Genomic DNA, 20,546 nt, shown 5'->3' on the forward strand with positions numbered 1-20,546 from the left:
TTTTTTCTGACTTTTGAAAGTCTGAAAAGTAGGATGAGGTGTGGGGCACAGTGGAGCTCTTACTATATAACAGGCACTATTCTAAGCACTTTACTGTGTAGCAGGTACTATCGTTTTCATTGTACAGATGAACTAGGGGAGGAACAGAAAGGCATAAATTAGTTGCCTGAGAGCAAACAAATGCAAGGAAGGACTAGGCTTTAGAGTGAAGCAGTTAGGACACAGAAGCCATGATCGCTCACTGTGCATATCACTGCCAAGGAAGTGGGAAGAGACAAGGAAGCAGAGTACAGTGCCTGTGGCACCTGCTACCTATTGTCTGTATTAATACCAGTGAAAAACTCGTTGCCTTCGAGTCAATCGGACTCATAACAATCCTACAGAACAGAGAAGAACTGCCCTATACAGTTTCCAAAGAGCAGCTGGTGGATTCAAAATGCCAACCTTTTGGTTAGCAGCCATAGGTCACCATAGCTTTAACCACTGCACCACCAGGGCTCCTCTTTAATAAGAGGTGCCCAGTATCTTTTCTACCCTTGTTCTTTACTGGGAGATCCCCATATTTTATTTTGAAAAGTAAAGATTCCTTTGAAAATATTCATCATTCTGCTCTCTCATATGACTTAGTTCTGGCCAAGCAGAAATAAATTGGGTGTGTTTTCTAGAAGAACAACTATTTTCCTGACAAACAGAGAGACTCAGCTTGGACTTGCCTGTTGCTCTATTCTGTTTCCCTTCTTCCTGCCTGAAATGGAAATACCTACTAGAGGAGATGGAGTAGCCATACTACGACTGGAAGACTGACAGCTACATGCTCAGGATGGCAGAACAGAAAGATAGAAGCCTGGTGTCATTTTGGAGCTGCTATATCAATCCTGCACTGTCCACGTTTACAACTTTTTATAAGAGGAAAACAAACTCCTGTAGTTCCTGTTTTGGGGGCTTTTTTTACACATGATCAAAAGTAACCCTAACCAAGATGGAGGTATTAAAAAATACTATAAAAACAACATTTGTGGACTACACCATATTGCCTCAGTCAGGCACCCCGTGTCATGTGTGCACACGCAGCTCTATGCTGTATGTGTCTACTTTGTGGGCTCTGCCAGTCCATGTGGCCACAGTACCTGAGCACAGACTTAACTCCTCCACTACATAGCAGGTATGGTTCAGCAATGATCAGAGAACACAGGCTGGCTAACTATAGCCTGTGGGCCAAATGCATTGGCAGCCTGTTTTTGTACAGATGGCAAGCTAAGAATGTTTTTCTCATTTTAAAGCATTGGAAAAAACAAACAACAAAAAAAACAAACTGACAAAAATAAAGAAGGACATGCAACAAAGATCATATGGGCCTGCAAAGCCTAACATTTACTAACTGAACATTTACAGTAAAAAAAGTTTATTGATCCATGCTAAAGAACAGAATGGACTCCTGGTGACGCAGTGGTAAGAATGCAACAGAGTGGAGACAATGTGCAAATTGTCCCAGCAACTATCCAGGTTGCAATTATTACTCTCTCATAAGGAAATTTTTACTCTGCTTGGTTGATCAATGAGTCATTGTATCTGAAACATGGCCTGGAATTGAAGAGTTCTCTAAACGATTTTCTAAAGGGTAATTTTTTTTTAAATGCAGAGCCAAAGAGAAGAAGGAGAAATAGCGTAGCTAATACCTTCGTGACTTGCAAAGGTAGAATTTAGTGTTACGTATAACAACATCATTAAGTGTTCAACAGAAAATCCTAGAAGGAATTAAATTTTGAAATCTCAGAATAAAAGTGCCTTTCAAAAAGACTTCCCTGCCACAGGTGGGACCAAGCTTTCATTCCACAGGTAAACGTTTCTCCATGTCACTTTAATTCTCATCAAACACTCCACACCAGACAAGCAACACTGGTTTGAAGGTACTGAGAGGAAAGACGGTGATTTCACCAATTTTCAATTTTCATGTCCTCAAAGGACCCAAATGTAGTGTTAATATTTAGACGCTTGAAAAAATTATTTTGAGCAATATGCAGAAATATATATATATATTAGTATAGCGCTAAAGACACATATTCATTGGTGTGTATTTATTAAATTTCTCTAATTGCATATTTAAATATCTCATCCCAACATGCCATGAGATTAGTAGTAAGCCAAGCTCATGCAACAACCCTTCCTTATCATGTATTGCTGCTGTCAGTGATATTTACCAACTGCCTCATGGAAACTAGAACACACCCCTAGAGCCTGATGATTCAACAGTCACAGAAGAGAAGGAAAATCAACTTCTCATATTCTCCACTATCTAAACTTTATTATTCCTTGTTCTCCTTTATGCATATTTATCTTCCAAAGCATTTCAACCACCAATGTTTCACAAGGAAAGCTATTCTACATCCGCAGCAATATCTGTTTCCTGTTAACATTTTGTCACTTCAGAGCCTTCACAATGTCATGACAAAATTCTATGCTAGATTGGTCTCCCTGTCATATTAAAGGTTAAATGGATTTGGGAAAGAAAATAAATAAGTGCATTGAATCAGCAGTTTTCATCTAATATTTTGTAGACACAACATTCTTTGTCTTCGAATCAAAGATAACAGACTTTAGTTCATACACTGAGCACGAAATTGCCCTTCCTGAGAATTAACGTTTAAGGTTTTCAGTTTCTGGTATTTATCTTTCATGCTGGATGTATACTTTCATACAATTATAATGCAATTATTTTATGTAGGTCCATTATGACTCCATAAGAATAGCGTAAAACAACACATTACAAAGCACTGTGATTAGGGAAAATGGTAATTGTGAACATCTGGATTGAGAAATTTACATTTGAAAAAGTCTGATATTTTTCATAAAGCTTTTTTTTTTTTCCTATGCCCATCCAGATTTCAGTTGGTACTGACTGAAACCACTTATCTGAAACAGGCTAATTAAATGTAGATGCAAATATGTTGCCCAGATTAAACACCCAGGTAGAAAAATAATTATTTTTCTGCCCTTGTTATGTGGCTACACTGATGTAAGAATAGTTGTAGTGTTGCCATTAAGGCTATTCAACAATTTTGATGTCAGAATGACCAGAACAATGAAACCTTTTTATTTAATTGAATCCATCAAATTTTATTGGAGAGGAAAATAACTATATAATTAAAAATGTCAAAAATATCTTGAGCAGGTATGGATTTTATTTAACAAACTAAGCAAGTAGAAAATGTGCCTATTTTTAATTAACTCAAATATACTTTCTAATTTGAAGCTTCAGTCTGCCAACAACCCTAACTTCCATGAATTGAAGGACCTACTGCTTTTCCCAAAACCAAGATGGTATCTGCCTTCTGGGTAGTGTAGATATTCAAAATATTTTACCACCATTGTGGTAGTGACATCCAACACTCAGAGCAGACACCCGGTCAATCAGGGTGTATGGTCCACTGGTATGGTATCTATACCAGGATACCACAGTAGGCCTGGTCCACTGTTTTGTACCTGCTGGGTACCAACCATGTTGCTACAGGCATTGAGTGGGCATGGAGGGGTAGAATTTTCATCTTCTATCCACTGTGGCTTTCACTGATAGGTCTTCTTTTCCTGTTTGAGCTTCACTTATTGTTCTACTTTTTCCCCTTCTTTACCACAAAAGCTCTCCAGTTTGAAACCCCTGCTGATCTTTGTCTTAAGCACAAAGGAAACAACATTTTTCTCTATTTCTTCACCAGCATGAAGGGAACGCCTTCCTAGTCATGACATGTGACCATTTCATCCCTACTGTTTTGAAACCTGCCAAGCTGGCAATTTGAAGTTGCTTTACCTTAAACCTGACCTCTACCACAGATCTCACTTCTCTATCATTTTCCTGATCAAAGATTTGGTGGGAGCAACAGGGCTGAATACAAGATGCCAAGACCAACATTCAAGAATCTGATTTTTACTTTATAATTGTGTCATATCAGTCTTTCCTTTGGCTAACAAGGACAGAATTCACAGCTCACACATGAATAGGGAAAGAATAAAGATTAAAGAGTTAATAGCATCGAAATATGATCCCATCCACACACACACACACACACACACATATATAATTCATGATCAGAGCATTTACTATTGTTTTAGTCTTTTCTTATTACTATACCATCTGTACCTATATGAGCAATATTGACATTTGTCCTTTATTTTCCCATTTGAAACAGTTTTATTAAGATATAATGCACATACCACACAATTCATTCAAAGTATACTTTTTTTTAGCATATTCAGTGCTGCGACCATCGTCACAATCTAATTTTAGTGTATTTTCATCACCCCCAAAAGAAGCCCCTTAGCCATTAGCAGGCATTCCCCATTCCCTCCAATCCATCTCCCTCAGTCCCTGGAAACCACTTATCTACTTTCTGTCCTTATAAATTTGGCTATTCCGAATATTTTATATGAATGGTATCATACAATATGGAGTCTTTTGTGATTGGCTTCTTTCCCTTTCTAAGCTTCATCTATGCTGTAGCATGTATGAGGGTGTCATTCCTTTTTATTGCTGAGTAATATTCCATTGCATGGCTATACCACATTTTATTTATTCACTAGCATTTTTTATTATTGTTATTCATCGTTTTTCTTTTCTGTCTTATCATGCCTAGAATCTTGTCTATCCTACAGGGAGTCCATAAATATTTTGAGCATTGAGTTGGTGAAAATTAGAACTGTAGCAATCAACATTCTCCTTTGGAAGAAGTGATTCTATTCCAAGTAAAGGGAAGAGAAGCAATTAATACAAATACTTAAGCACTCACATGTTGAAAAACTATACAAAGACTAGCAAATATAAAGAAAATTGAGACACATTGCCTCTGCTTTCTAAAAGTGAGGTTTTCATCGGAGCTTATAGTGGTCCTTTCTGCAAGACTGGTAAACAAGAAGACAAAAAGAGAAGATATAATTGATAATTATTATCCCCACAGTATCAGGCAGTAAGGATGACAAATTGTTTTTCCTTTGGCCTCACAGAACTGTGTGGTTGCTTTGAGCATGACACTGACACACCAGCATACATGGTTACAGCAGGACAGACTGCTATTGGCAGTGCTAGGAATAGCCATATTAAGATTTAGGGGACTGATTATATGCCTTATAATACTGCATATTTAAAAAAAAAAAAAAGCATGGCAGATTTATCCATGGCCATGTTTTTATTTATAATTTTGTTATAGTGACATTCGTAATGTGGGCATAGCCTTTGGTAGACTACAAGTCAGATACAGAAATATGACTACAATTAGGATCTGTGTATCTGAAAGGCTCCCAAATCTGATATTATAAAGGCAAAAGTCCAAATTTATATGGGAAGATAGATAAGGTTTCTATCTTTTAATTTCAAAAGAAAACATGCTTGATTATTTGCATAGTGCATTAAGAGATTAATAGAAATAACATGATAGCTAAAGCTTGATTTCTTTCTGTTCCTCTTATATATATATTTTTTGGTCTCATAATGTGTGAAATAAATTACTATAATGGGTCTTCTCTCTTTTAGTGCTATGTTTTTTAAACAGTTTTTTTCCTCTTCCAGTGATTTTTTTCTAATATTATCACAATCACATTGAAATAATTCACCTTCCATTTTCTTCCCTTCATAAGTTAATTCACACTATGCAAATGTATTTGATGGTCTTATTCATATATTCGTTTTAAAGGAAAAAAATAAAAGGTTTTAGGCTTCTTAGACTATTTGGGGGCAGGGGAAGAATCAACTAGAACAGCAGTCATCTGTGAAAACAACTGACGTTTAGTTTCACATATAAGATAAATTCAAACGGCATGAGAACCTTTCTACTCACAGGTATCTAAAGACTCGTCTGAATCATCAGGGCAGTCAGGGTCCCCATCACACAGCCAGCTCTGGGCGACACAAGTCACGTGATCGTGGCAAAGAAATTCACCAGGATCACACACCTGCTGATCTGAAAATGAAAATGTTTCAAAATAAAATATGAATGATCTGAGCATGAACACAAGAGCAGTACAAAGATGAAATGTGAGAAAGCGATACATAAAAGGTACATGGATATGAACCACATTTTCCACTCATCAGCAAAACTGAGCTAATTTTTTTTTTTTTTTAATTTTAGCCACTGAGCTCAAACACGCACTTTTGACATAGTTAACAATTCTGTTCATGTTTATGACTACAGGCTTTATCATACCAAATAAGGCATACAGATAGCCCAGCAATGAGTTTTATAGAAGATGTTGATCCCAAGCAGAAACTCTTAGCATGCAAATTTAAGCTTCTTCCTTGGCTTCAAGAGACAGAAAAATCAATAATAAGGGTTAAATATTGTAATTATAACTTAATCTCTGAATATTTATTTATTTTTATTTTATTTTATTTTTATTGTGCTTTAAGAGAAAGTTTACAAATCAAGTCAGTCTATCATAGAAAAATTTATATACACCTTGTTTTTTTTTTTTATATACTCCTAGTTGCTTTCCCCCAATGAGACAGCATACTCCTTCTTTCCACACTGTATTCCCATGTCTATTCAGCTAGCTTCTGTCCCCTTCTGCCTTCTCATCTCACCTCCAGACAGGAGCTGCCCATATAGTCTCATGTGTCTACTTAATCCAAGAAGCTCACTCCTCACCAATATCATTTTCTATCATAGAGTCCAGTCCAATCCCTGTCTGAAGAGTTGGCTTTGGGAATGGTTCCAGTCTTGGGCTAACAGAATGTCTGGGGACCATGACTTCTGGGGTCCTTCTAGTCTCAGCAGCATTAAGTCTGGTCTTTTTACAAGAATTTGAGGTCTGCATCCCACTGCTCTCCTGCTCCATCAGGGATTCTCTGTTGTGTTCCCTGTCAGGGCAGTCATTGGTTGTAGCCAGACACCATCTAGCTCTTCTGGTCTCAGGCTGATGTAGTCTTTTATTTATGTGGCCCTTTGTGATCTCTGAGTATTTAATCCTGAATCACCCACTAGGGGAAAGTAAATCCTGATACTGGGGCTCCAAGTATCTACATCAATTACATACCCAACATCACAGTATTTTCCTCCCTTTTTCCCCATGATCTCCTATGTGGCAGCTTCTGCTACAGGAAGGAAAAAGTACTAGTAAACATCCATAAAGTTCTTCTCTAACTCTGGTTTTCTACAGTTGATTGTGTCTCAAAAGTCCTACCATTGTTTTAGAATATTTGGGATCTGTAGCTTTCCCTTGAGTCCTAGTATACTAGTTGGGTGTTGTTTTTTTGCAATGTACTTACTCATATCTTCTGGATACATTTAACAAAATATTTCATTGATTCTCAAACAACATTTCTTTTTTTACAATTTCAACATATCTGAAATTAAGATGTGTCATAAAACCTCTGAATATCAAAGAGTTTTAGGAACTCCTTTTTATTTTAGCCATTTGATTTCATTTATTTTTCCTTTTTTGTTATGGATATACGAGTGTTATTTATGATAAAAGACACCTATCATTAGATGGTTATAAGTGAGATCACTTGGTAAGTATCAAATAAAAATTTTAAGTGATAAGAAAGGCCATTGTTTATTTGGCAATTTTTTCCTAGTAATATACAAAATAATGATGCCAGTTAATAGTTAATGATATCACAGATTTCATGAAATATGGTATATCTTTCCCTCTGCTTCCTGAACCTCTCTCTAACCAGCACAATTTTTGTAAATGTGCATTACACACACACCCCACTTTAATCTACAGATGTGGGTATATAATTAAGATTTTTATTCTCAAACTGTAGAGGTTTCCTGACAATACCTACAATTTTATCTTATCCTATTATGTTTTTCTGTAAATTCAACCACTACCACCACCACGCTCATCACCACCATTATCAGAAATTTTTTTTATTTATTATATCTAGTTGCTTGAACATCTACTCTATATTTGGCCCTGGATTATTTGCTATGGAATCAAAGATGAAGAGGTTACAGTATTTACCTTCGAGGATGGAGTAGGCTGCTTATGCAGACAGACTTAAAAAAAAAAAAAAAAAAAAAAAAAAACTCCTGTTTAACTTTGTGCTGGAAGTTCCAGATACAGCAATAAGGCAAGAAGAATAAATAAAGGGCATCCAAACTGGAAATGAAGAAGTACAATTATCCCTATTTGTAGATGATATGATCCTATATGATCCTATACGGGTTTTGGTGGGTATGGTCCTATACCTAGAAAATGCCAAAGATCCCACAAGAAAACTACTGAAATTTAATACCAAGATTCAACAGGGTAGCAGGATCCAAGATCAACATACAAAAATCAGTTGGATTACTATACACGAACAAAGAGAACTTTGGAAAGGAAATCACAAAAACAATACCACAGCCCCTAAAAAGATAAAACACTTAGGAATAAATCTAACCAGAGATATAAAAGACCTATACAAAGAAAACTACAAAACACTACTGTGAGAAGCCAAAAGAGGCCTACAAAAAACATACCATGCTCACAGATAGGAAGGAAGGCTTAACATTGTGAAAATGCCAATTCTACCCAAAGTGATCTACAGATATAATGCAATTACAATCAAAATGCCAATAGCATTCTTTAATGAGATGGAAAAACTAATCACCAATTTTATATGGAAAGGAAAGAGGAACTGGATAAGCAAAACATTATTGAAGAAAAAGAACCAAGTAGGAGGCCTCATACTACCTGATCTCAGAACCTACTATACAGCCATGGTATCCACAACAGCTTGGTACGGGTACAATGGCAGACACATAGACCAATGGAACAGAATCAAGAAGCCATCCACCTATGGTGAGCTGATATTTGACAGAGGACCAAAGTCCATTAAATGGGGAAAAGGCAGTCTTTTTAATGAATGGTGGTGGCAAAACTGGATGTCCATTTATAAAACAATGAAACAGGACCCATACCTCACACCAAATGCAAAAAAATAACCCAAAATGGATCAAAGACCGATAAAGACCATGGAAGAAAAAATAGGGACAAAGCTAGGGGTCATAATATATGGCATAAATACAATATAAACCATAACTAACAATGCACAAACACTAGAAGATAAACTAGATAACTGGGAGCTCCTAAAAATTAAACACTATGTTCATCAAAAGACTTTACCGAAAGAGTAAAAAACAAAACTACAGACTAAGAAAAAAAATTTGGCTATGACATATCTGACAAAGATCTAATCTCTAAAATCCCTAGAATACTTCAACACCTTAACAACAAAAAAGACAAATAATTCAATTAAAAAATGGGCAAAGGAAATGAACAGACACTTCACCAAAGAAAACATTCAGGCAGTTAACAGACACATGAGGAAATGCTCGAGATCATTAGACATTAGAGAAATGCAAATCAAAACTACAATGAGATAGCATCTGTCACTAATCAAAAAAGAAAAAAAAAAACAGAAACTGACAAATGTTGGAGAGATTGCAGGGAGACTGGAAATCTTATGCATTGTTGGTGCGAATGCAAAAACCACTGTGTAAAACAATATTGTGCCTTCTTAAACAGCTAGATATAGAAATACCAAACAATCCAGCAATTCCACTTCTAGGAATATATCCTAGAGAAATAAGAGCCATCACACAAATAGACACATGGACACCTATGCTCACGGTAGCATTATTCACAACAGCACAAAGATGGAAACTACCTAAGTGCCCATCAACAGATGAATGAGTAAACAAATTTTGGTACATACACACAATGGAATACTATACAATGGTAAAGAACAATGATGGATCCTCAAAACATCTCACAACATGGATGAATCTGAAGGGCATTATGCTGAGTGAAATAAGTCAATCACAAAAGGACAAATATTGTTTGAGACCACTGTTACAAAAACCCAAGAAAAGGTTTACACGCAGAAAAAAAAAAAAACCTTTGATAGTTATGAGGAGGGTGGGATGGTAGGAAGGGAAATCACTAACTAGACAGCAGGCAAGGGTTAACTTTGGTGAAGGAAAAGACAACATCTAAGGTATGCCTATTGGTCCTGTCCTGTCCGGAGCAAAGGAGAATGAAGAAAACCAAAGACAAGGAAAATATTAGCCTAAAGGATTAGTGGACCACATGAACCACAGCCTCCACCAGCCCAAGCCCAGAAGAACTAGATGGTGCCCAGCTACCATCAACTACCACTTTAACAGGGATCACAATAGAGTGTCCCAGACAGAGGAGGAGGAAAATGTAGAACAAAATTCAAATTCACAAAGAAAGACTAGACTTACTAGTCTGACAGAAGGTGGAGGACCCCTGAGACTACAGTGCCTGGACACCCTGCTAACTCAGAACTGAAGCCACTCCCAAAGTCCACCCTTCAGCTAACGATTAGATAGGCCTATAAAGCAAACGATAACGCATGTGAGGAATGTGCTTTTTAGTTCAATCAAGTACACAGGACTAAATGGGCAACACCTGCCTAAAAGCAAAGACTAGAAGGCAGGAAAGGACGGGAAAACTGGGTGAATGGACATGGGGAACCTGAGCTAGAAATGGAAAGGGAGAGAGCACTGGTACATCGTGGAGATTGCAATCAATGTCACAAAACAATTTGTGTATAAATTTTTGAATGTGAAACTAATTTGCACTGTAAACTTTCACCTAAAGCATAAAATTAAAAAAAAAAAAAAGGAAAGAAACTGTCAGTTACTTTATATACAAAATGTTAGAATGACTGATATGAGAAATGCTTGTTAAAAGAAGACAGGATAGGTAGAGACAGATGCAAATAAATTCAAAGACTACACGGCGATGTAAGCATTACTTTTAAGATGGGTAGGATTTGGATAAGTGAAAAGAGAAAACAGGACATTTCAAGAAAAGAGTAGAGCAAACAACGTTGCCAAGGCTGTGATTATTACAATGATTCTGAAGATTAAAAAAAAATTTTTCTACTGAAATTGAAATGACATTCAGGTATCATGATCTGAGTTCTGTCCACCAAACAGTAGTGTATGATACAGATAGGTATGTTCCAGCGCTAGACCTGTTGTTGGTAGTTGCCGTTCAGTCAGTTCTGACTCAAGGCGACCTTATGTATAAAAAAAATGAATGTTGTCTGGTGCTGTGTCATCTTCATGATTCTTGGTACATTTGAGTCCAATGGTATGACCACTGTGTTAATCCATCTCATTGAGAGTTTCCTTTATTTTTGCTGGCCACCTACTTTACTAAACACGATGTTCTTGGAAGACAGAAGAAGAATTGATGCATTCAAACTGGTTTTAGCAAACAGTATTGAATATACCATGGACTTCCAGGAGAATGGACAAATCAGTTTTAGAAGAAGTGTAAGAGTAGTTTAATTTTTTCCTCAGACAGTCATAAAACTTTTGGAATTAATGCAAGGGCTGGTCACAGAATGAAATTCAAATTCCATTGCTTATAGTCAGAAAGGCCATATGATTTATCACCAAACTGGGATGAGTTCAAGAGTGACAGAAGTCTTATTAATAATTACATTGGGACAACAGGTATAAACCAACACTATCCCAGAATTTTCTGAATGAATATTCAATGTCCCTATACTACACTTGAGTTATGATCTCTACATGCTAGATTTTTGTCTTCTTCACTCCTCTGACACTATAACAAATTGCTATTGGGAGAACTGAAGGAAATGGAGGCCGTACTAAATGTTATTGCATAGTGCCTGACACAGTAAATGGTCAACAAATATATTTTAATATATATAGAGAGAGAATAATGCATAGTATTTCTATCACATATTTTAGTTCACAAATCTCTTCTACCTACCATAGCTTAATTAGTCATTCCTGTGCTTATTTGACAAATATTATCGAGTTTCTACTATGTTTAAGGCACCAGGGATACAACAGTGGAAAAAAAAAAAAAGCAGAAATCACTGCCATCATGGAGTTTATATTATAGTGGAAAGATATAAACAAGAACAACAAAAATTAATGAATTAATTATATATTATTCTAAAAGATAATCCCTATGAAGAAAAATAAAGCGAATTAAGGTTTGGAGGAAGGGGGTACAATTTTAAACAGAGTGGTCAGAGAATCTATCACAGAGAATGTTACCTTTCAGTAAACCTTGTAGAAAATAAGAGTGATAGCCATTTGAATAAAAAGTCATTGGCTACAGGCTGTATGCTAAGGCCATGAGGCAGAAGGGTTCCAGCAAATTTAAGGAACACGAAATAGTGGTTAAGTGCTATGGCTACTAACCAAAAGGTCAGTAGTTAAATCCACGAGGCCCTCCTTGGAAACCAGATGGGGCAGTTCTACTCTGTCCTATAGTGCCGCTATGAGTCAGGATCCACTTGATGACAGTGGGTTTGGTTAAGGTGATCAATGTGACTGTAGGAATAAGAGAGGGTACCGGGAGATCTTGAAGTCAGAGAATACGGGGTTGGGGAGGCAGATAAAGGTTATTATACTAAAAAAACAAGGTGGGAAAACATTGGAAACTTCTGACCAGAGTGACACAACCTGGCTAATTTTTTAAAGAATTACTCTACCTACTGTGTTGAGAATAGACTGCAATGAAGTGAAGGTGGAAGTGAGAGATAAGCTAGGAGGTTATTCCAATAATCCAGGCATCAGGGGATGGTTACGTGGATAACAGTGTTTGCTGAGTGGAATTTTAAGACAGTATTTGATGAGGAAACTGAAGCCAAATATCTTAATCATCATCCTTAAATGTTAGAGTTTGAAATTCAGATCTCTGAGTCCAAATTTATACCATTTTCTACCGTTTTGGGTATACCAAGTGTGGGGTGCTTGTGAGACATCCGAGAAGAGATATCTAATAGGCAGTTAAATATTTAAGCCTGGAATTCAGGAGGAATAGAAATACTAGAATCACAGAACAGAACTGAGACTGTAAGAAGATAGTGAAAAACTATAGGAGTAGATGTGGAGCAAATGTAGATGAAATTAAAACGAGATGGAAGAAACAGACACAAAGGGAGTCAGAAGAGGCAGATTTTTGGATGGCCCAAAGGCCTGCAGCTACTCCCGGTTCCTTCCCACCTTGCTAGCATCTTAGACATTCAGAACAAACCATTACACCTCTTCCTTTGAAGCCTAGTGGTTTGTCTAAGTAAGCAGCAGAGCTCGAGAGATACAATTCCAGGCTGGTGCCCTTGTGTCTGTTCACCCCTCTTTGGGTGATCAGGTAGAAAATTTGTATTGCACTCTGTGCAGTGAAATACTCAGCTCCTGGAATATAAAACTGGGTCGGGGGAGATCGTTGGGATCCTTCAACCATGGGACAAAGAGAGTGGGCACGTGTGGAAGTTTTCCATCCCACTCAGAAAGCTTTTGAGCCAGGGATGGCTGCTCGTGATGGAACTTTTCCTTTTGTACACTGTCCTTTTTCTGTGATTAATTTAAACCACTTCCACTACTGTTAATACTTTGTACGTGTCTTATGTGTAGGACTTGATCAGGATAAATGGATATAACACCCATGGAGTGGTTGGTACCACTGGGCGCAGTTTTCACTGCAGTACCCTGATGGGTACTTGGTATCTGAAGACAGCCTTTAAAGCAACCTGCATGTGCAGTGCAGAGAGAGACAGAGTGAGACACATGGAGAGAGGAGGAGAGACAGAGAGGGAATGAATGAGTAGCTTGTCAAGACAACAAGGCAAAGAATTAAGGGGAGGTTAAACAGAGACAGAGAGAAGGAAGTTTAGCCAGAGACAGAGAAGGAGGAGGGCAAGAAGAAGGAAGATTTATTATAGCTGTGTGAGATTTCAGTCATCAGAATGGAAAAGGGGTCACTAGTGAAAACATTCAAATACAATAAGGTCTAAAAACATGAGGACACTTGTAGGTGCCACTGAAGGTAGATGGACTGGAGGCATCAGAAGGAGACAGGGGCTGAATTAAGAACATAAACAATGGCAGGGGCACTTGTCCTGAGGAACAAGTAAAAGAAGATTTGATAAAATGAGAAATAAGTTATTAAGTTGTAAGAGAAGAAAATTAAACCATTCATACCTGATTTTTTTTTTTTTTTTTTTAAGGTAGGTAGCATTGGAAAGGAGTACGTGGATGGTGCAAATGATTAATGCCCTTGGGTGGCTGCACTACAAAGGCCTGGTGATCTACTTCCGAAAAATCAGTCATTTAAAACCCTGTGGAGCACAGCTCTACTTGGGCAACTGATTTTAGCATTGGAAAGGGTAGTAAAATTTTAGGATAATTGTTGTTGGGAATTAGAAAAAGATTCAACCATGAATTTGTCGAAGATTAATTTCTAACAGCAATAAGGGTCCCCCAAGGCTGACTAGTATACATTTGACAGTTGAGTGTTTTGTTCATTTTATTTTGCTTTAATGTTCAAATGTTCACCTACACTGAGTCATAAATACAGACTAATCCCTTGAGAATATATGCAAGCCACTGATCCTTAGGATGTATTCACCCTTATATAGAAATATATGCAAATTCATCACAATTCAAAAATAAACTTTTTTTTTTAGGAATAAGATAGAGGGATTTACCTAATGAGCCTATGTTACCAGCTTGCTAAGCAAGCTGCAACCCTTAAAGACTATTTGTGTTGCTGTAGCTTTGGACAGTTTTATATTATCCCTCTAGGAAATCGCAGTTAAGAATAGCTTGCTACAGCCCACCTATTTATTTTTCAAACAGATATTCCATTTCAAGGTCAGTCTTTAAAGACATTGATTATAGGGTTCAAATGAATGATAGTTTCAGTATTTCAAAATGATTATTGTAAAAAATATATCTACTGGGTTGGGTTCTTTGAATAAGAAGCTAAATGTTTTTTGCCTGTATGTTTCCCATTTATCCTATTTAATGCTTTATCCCACATTTCTGTGATAGTCGAACTAATCTTATTTTAAATGTCTTTCTATTGTAGGAAGCATAATGTTATACACTGTAATTAAAACAAGAAGCTTATGAGAATGCGGAGACCATTTGGCTTACATCCCTAAGGAAGAAGATCAAAGCTAGTGCTGTGTATATCTCTTTATAATAATAGACTCTTGCAATCAAAAGACATGAAAAGATTAGGACAGCCACAGCCTATAGAGTTTGCTGGGTTTGGATTCATTCTAGCACAAGGGAAACTTAGTATGATAATCCTTCTACATTTATATGAAAATATCAAATTTCTTATTTAAATTTTTTTTTATTTTTGAATGTTTAATAAAGATTTTATATACGAGTTGCCAAAAACTAATTATATATTTTTTTATTTTAATATCACAATGAACTGCTAATTTCTTGACCTTTTCAAAAAAAGAACTATGAAAGACAAATACTAAAACTAATATTGAAAAATAAGGGCACATTGAATAGCTATGAAATCTTCAGATCCTTGAGCATTTTGTCATAATTAATTTCTAATAATCTTATGCCATTTCCCTTAGAAGTTCACTTGCTAGTTAAATACTAATGAGGACATTAGTTTACCAACAAATTAATTCCCTACTGAATGCGTAACAGGCCACTATAGGAAAATTTAAAGGAAATAGAAATGATAGATTCTGGTAGCTAATTACAATTGGAAGTTAAGGGAGGGATAGTATCCATGCAGCTACTGATTTCTAGAGGAGTAGGATGTTGACACTAGTTAAGTAAAAGAATAGTTACAGCTTCCTGGAAAAATCTAAGTAGTAGGGAAGTGCTGTGACTTATATTTTCAGAGCTTAGTTAATATTACCACTACTCGTTAACAGTTTGTCATACTGTGGTGGCTTGCACGTTGCTGGAATTCCCCACTCCAGAAAAAATTTACATCCATAAATGAAAAATAAATTCCACAGAAAAACATTTATTTTTGATAATGTGGCTTCAAGGACTTCTTTTCCAATACTTCCTTCTACTGCCATTTCACCATTCTACATACGTTCTTACCTCTCCAAGGTGGGACTATTCATTTTTTCTTAAATATATCATCTACATGTCTTTTTCCTTTTTGGGGTACCCTTTCCCATTTAATAAAATTCTAGTTATTCTCTAAAGTCAATGACATTTTACCTCTTTTAATGCAAACTGTCCTAGTGAAATTGATCTCCCTCTATTTAGTGGTTCCATAGCACTCTACTCAAAACACCAGAAAGGGCCTACTATACTTAGCTGTATATATGGTACCTACTGGATGGTGAGCTTCTGGAGGGCAGAGAGTCCTGTCTTAGACTTTCTATTTTTCACTAACAAGGTGACTTCAATAGAAAAGAAATCAAATTTTCTGAAGAGTGTACATTATTTTTGGAAAGAGAAGGAGGAGAGAAAAAAACCAAAGCAATACCGGTGCTCTGTGTTTTATTATCAGAACGATAAATAGCTTTATTTAATTAATCACCAAAATAAAACTAACTTTTCCCATGGTTAAAATAAAATACCCTGGATAGTAAAGATTATACCATACGAAATTAAAGCATCCATGGAAACTAAAACTCAAACTTGAGAAAGAGTCCATGTTATCCTCCTGAGCCTCTTAAAGACTATACTGAAAATGAGACTTTTTACAATAGCTGGTTGTACAATGATAATTTAGAGAAATATGTTAGTGATACATTCTCTTTAAAGATCGTTCTTTTAGGAATATCATCATTTTAAGAGTAAGATAAAATGTAACTCACCATTTTAAGTCCTCATTTAATAGTAATACAGAAATGTATTTTAAACGTATACATCTTGAGGGGCTGAGGTGGAGAAAAGGTAGATCAAAAATGGTCAAACATAGCTAGCTTCATTTTGCCAAGGAAATTTATGAAGGAAATCTCCTTCATAAAATGAGTGGTTGATTAAAAAAATAAACGTTATTAAAGATAACTAAAAAACCAAACCCAGTGCCGTCGAGTCGATATCGACTCATAGCGACCCTATAGGACAGAGTAGAACTGCCCCGTAGAGTTTCCAAGGAGCGTCTGGCGAATTTGAACTGCCGACCTTTTGGTTAGCAGCCGTAGCACTTAACTGCTACGCCACCAGGGTTTCCAAACATTATTATACACAATAAAAATACAATTTATTGTGTCATTTATCTTTGTTAAACCAATCCTGAAAAATTTCATAGGCTCGAATTACAAGGGCACTGAGTGATGAAGATTATCCTTATTTCAATGGTATAACGTGGTTTTTAGTCACTAGTTCCAATGTCATGCTGGAACATTATCGTTAATTTAGAAGCTTAATTACTTTAAGTACAGACATGTGTGTACACACCCATACAATTTGTACACATGTTCATGTTTTTTAAAAATAGCATACAACTCCTCCTAGAGGTGGTTACTCCTGAAGCTCAGACTGATTTAGAGACACAAAACAAAGCTTCAGTAGGCCTGGGGTAGGCGTTCTGAAGATCTCCATGTCCTTATCCTATGAATAGATTACTGTACATAAAGTAAGACACTTTATCAATATGATTAAAGATCTGGAGGTGGGATTATCCAGGATCATCTCGGTGAGCCCAAAAGGGTTCTTATTAGAGGGCGATCAGAGAGGAGAGAACTAGGTGTGATGAAGGAGGCAGAGGCTGGAATGATGCTAAGAAAAGCCCATGAGCCAAGGAACATAGTAAGCCTCTCGAAACTAGCAAGGAAACTGATTGTTCTCTAGGGCCTCCAAAGAGACACAGCCCCAGAGGCACGTTTCAGGCTTCAGACCTACAGAACTATGAGACAATAAAATTGTATTTCTTTAAGCCACTAAATTTGTAGCAATTCATTTCAACAACATAGGAAACTAATACAAGTACCAAGTTTCCTATCATAGCCCAGACTTCACATATGTAAGTCTGAACAAATGAGTAGGAAACAAGCAAAGCTACAAGCCATTTTCCGTTAATTTAAAGGCCTCTTTCTCCTAATTGGCTTTCTATTAGTTTCAACACTTTCTGCTTTTAAAGAAAATGCCTGTCCCTCTCCCTGTTGTCAAATGAGAGTCGAAATACATTTGCACAGGCTAGCAGTAATGAACAGAAGCACTTGACAGAATCCTACGAAAGACACTATAAATGTTCCAAGAAATGACACCCTGACTGAAGAACATATGAATTGGGAATTGTGTGCGTGTGTGGACATGCTTTTATGCTTGTGAGATGATAAAGTACAAAAATGTGATGTCTTTCTACTGTGAAACAATAGTAATTAATAGTATAAATTTATGCTTTCTAATGGCTACCAAATTTGCAATCGCTGTATGCCTTATTAAGCACCAAGTGTTTTTCCAGCCACAAATGGCAATTCATTCTTAGAAGAACATCTTACATAAACCTAAGACAAAATTGAAAATTTAAAGAAGTACATTATCCTCAGGAAGAGGCTCTGCTCATTCATCATTTCTATCACAATGAACAAATGAAAAGTACCCCTGTGAACATTTCAAATCCAATCTGACATTTAATTTTCAAGGAGAAATTCCCTCCCCTCCCCGACCATTTAACACTGGTAGGGCTCCTTGTGCTTTTCAGACAGCAATATCAAAAATGGTGAAGCAATCAGCATAGCCATGTTTGGAACTGCTGTTTTACCAAGAGGGAAAAAAAAAAAATATATATATATATATACATAAATACCACAGTAAAAACTCTGTCCTTTATTTAGCAAGAGAAAAGAATATCTCTTTCATTGGAATAAAGCTAGTACATTCAACACGGTTGGCTCGAGTTTTTATTATCTTTGGACTAGTGCTTTGCAGCTTTGTATTCTTTTCCCAAATTTCAGCAGAAATGTTCTATTTTCTTTTACCTGTCCTTTCTCAAAAGCCCACTGAAATGCACTGGCAGAGTTATTTCATATCCTACATTGTTAAGGAAGGGGAAAATTTTGACACATCTCCTTTGTAAATGTAAAAGAAAAAGCCTAAATTATTGACATTTCCTTACAAGCCCTATTCTCTAAATCCTGTGTGATCCTCATATGGTTCCCCAGGCGGTATCAAAATTCACATCTTTTTTTCTCATCTTTATACTTAGGGAGATATGAAGCAGATGGTTAGGCTTTGGCTCTTTCAGGGATAATGCAGTATTTCCTAACCCTTTTTCTGTGTTTTAACCATTTTAGCGTTCTTCAAGCACTACAGTTTTACATAATTCAAACTCCTATTTTGATTTTAAAACATGTTTTTCAGTCATAACATTTCTTTCCCTATTTTAAAAGGATCATTCAGGGAAAATAAAATCAACTAAAATTATTCATATATCCAATTCTTATTTAATGTGAACAGAACCAAACACTGAGAATATAAAGGTGGAGACAACAGGATCTCTCTCCACAAGTTGCTGATGGTTTAGTAAATGTCTAGGCAAATATTTACAAATATATTTACAATAACATGAGGTAGATTATAATATAGGCACAACTGGAAGGTTGGAAGAACACTGAAAATGAGAAGCTCACGCTGTGGACAAAGGTGAGGTTGAGTTGAAATGCAGAGAGTATGTTCAAGAGATACTGTTAGTTGCCTACCCAGTAGCTACTTCTGCCACTTTTGAAAAATACCATCTCCCACTGTGGAGGCAGGAAAGGCCATACACTGGCTTTTCCAATCTCTCTTGAAGCTCGGGCATGAAATCTATGGCCCAAAGCCCTTATTTCTTTGGGTGTGAGCATCTGAAGTCTGGAGCATCAGCCATCGGGAGTCCACGAGGATAAGACTGAGGATGAAGATGGCAAAGTGGAAAGACGCTCAGCATCTGGGTCTTGAATGGTATTGTTGAGCCGCTCTGAGATGCCCTGCATCCCAATCGCTAGACTTTTTGTTATGTTATACAATAAATATCCTTGTTACTTAGCCACATTGTGTTCTATAAACATTGTTCTGTATAAACAGAAGCAACTAGTATAGGCATCAGGAAGTCTTTGCAGAAATGGTCTTATTTAAGCATTTTAATAAAAGAATAAGAAGTTGCCAGATTGTTTACGTGGAGGATGGAATTCCAAGCCAATGGAAGATCACAAAGAGAAAACGTGGCATATTAAGAGAATGCAAAGAGTTTATGTGTCAAAGAAAGGCTGCAAAAAAGATTCGTGTTGCTTGGACACAGTCAGTATTTAAATGTGTTCTTTGTAACTATTCAATTAGACTTCTTACTCTTCATTTTTTTTATATTTAAAAAAAATTATGAGATAATAAAATACTGAATAGTGTAAATGGTAATAGTTATCAATGTTCACAATGTGCCACAAGCTAAATTAAATAATTTGCAACAATGTATCACTTGCATGTTAAAAATCAGGCTATGAGATCATTTAGAAAGTTAAATAGTTTTCTTAATGCTGACAAACTACGAAGCGACAAGATTAGGATGCAAATTCATGCCTGACTGACTCAAAGCTTGGACTCATAATAATCACTATAAGAGACGTTCTCAAGCTCAGGATTACTGGCATTTGGGGAGCAACAGTTCTCAAGTTGGGAAGTTATTTATCGCCACTCACCACCAGACATTAAATGCGAGCAGTGCCTTCGGTCGTTGTAGAAACACAAAACATCCCTACACTTACATGTGATTCACTAGAGATGCTGCGCTAAAAAGCCTACTTGGGAATCACATGAACACTGTTAATACTTATTCTAAACGATGGAGATCGG

The 20,546-nt window shown here is 36.5% G+C and overlaps 1 protein-coding gene across 1 annotated transcript in view; it reads right to left on the bottom strand.

Moving 5' to 3' along the window:
• LRP1B (LDL receptor related protein 1B) overlaps window positions 1-10,807 on the bottom strand; it is a 1,748,032-nt gene extending 1,737,225 nt beyond the window's left edge. Inside the window, exons 1-2 of the mRNA XM_049888441.1 lie at window positions 10,741-10,807; window positions 5,823-5,945 (exon numbers count right to left, since the gene is read on the bottom strand). Coding sequence (XP_049744398.1) covers window positions 5,823-5,945; window positions 10,741-10,807 — 190 coding nt within the window. The remainder of the gene's footprint in view (window positions 1-5,822; window positions 5,946-10,740) is intronic.
• Between the last annotated feature and the right edge of the window lie 9,739 nt (window positions 10,808-20,546).

Source organism: Elephas maximus, chromosome 6, assembly GCF_024166365.1.
Source record: "Elephas maximus indicus isolate mEleMax1 chromosome 6, mEleMax1 primary haplotype, whole genome shotgun sequence".
NCBI lineage: Eukaryota > Metazoa > Chordata > Mammalia > Proboscidea > Elephantidae > Elephas > Elephas maximus.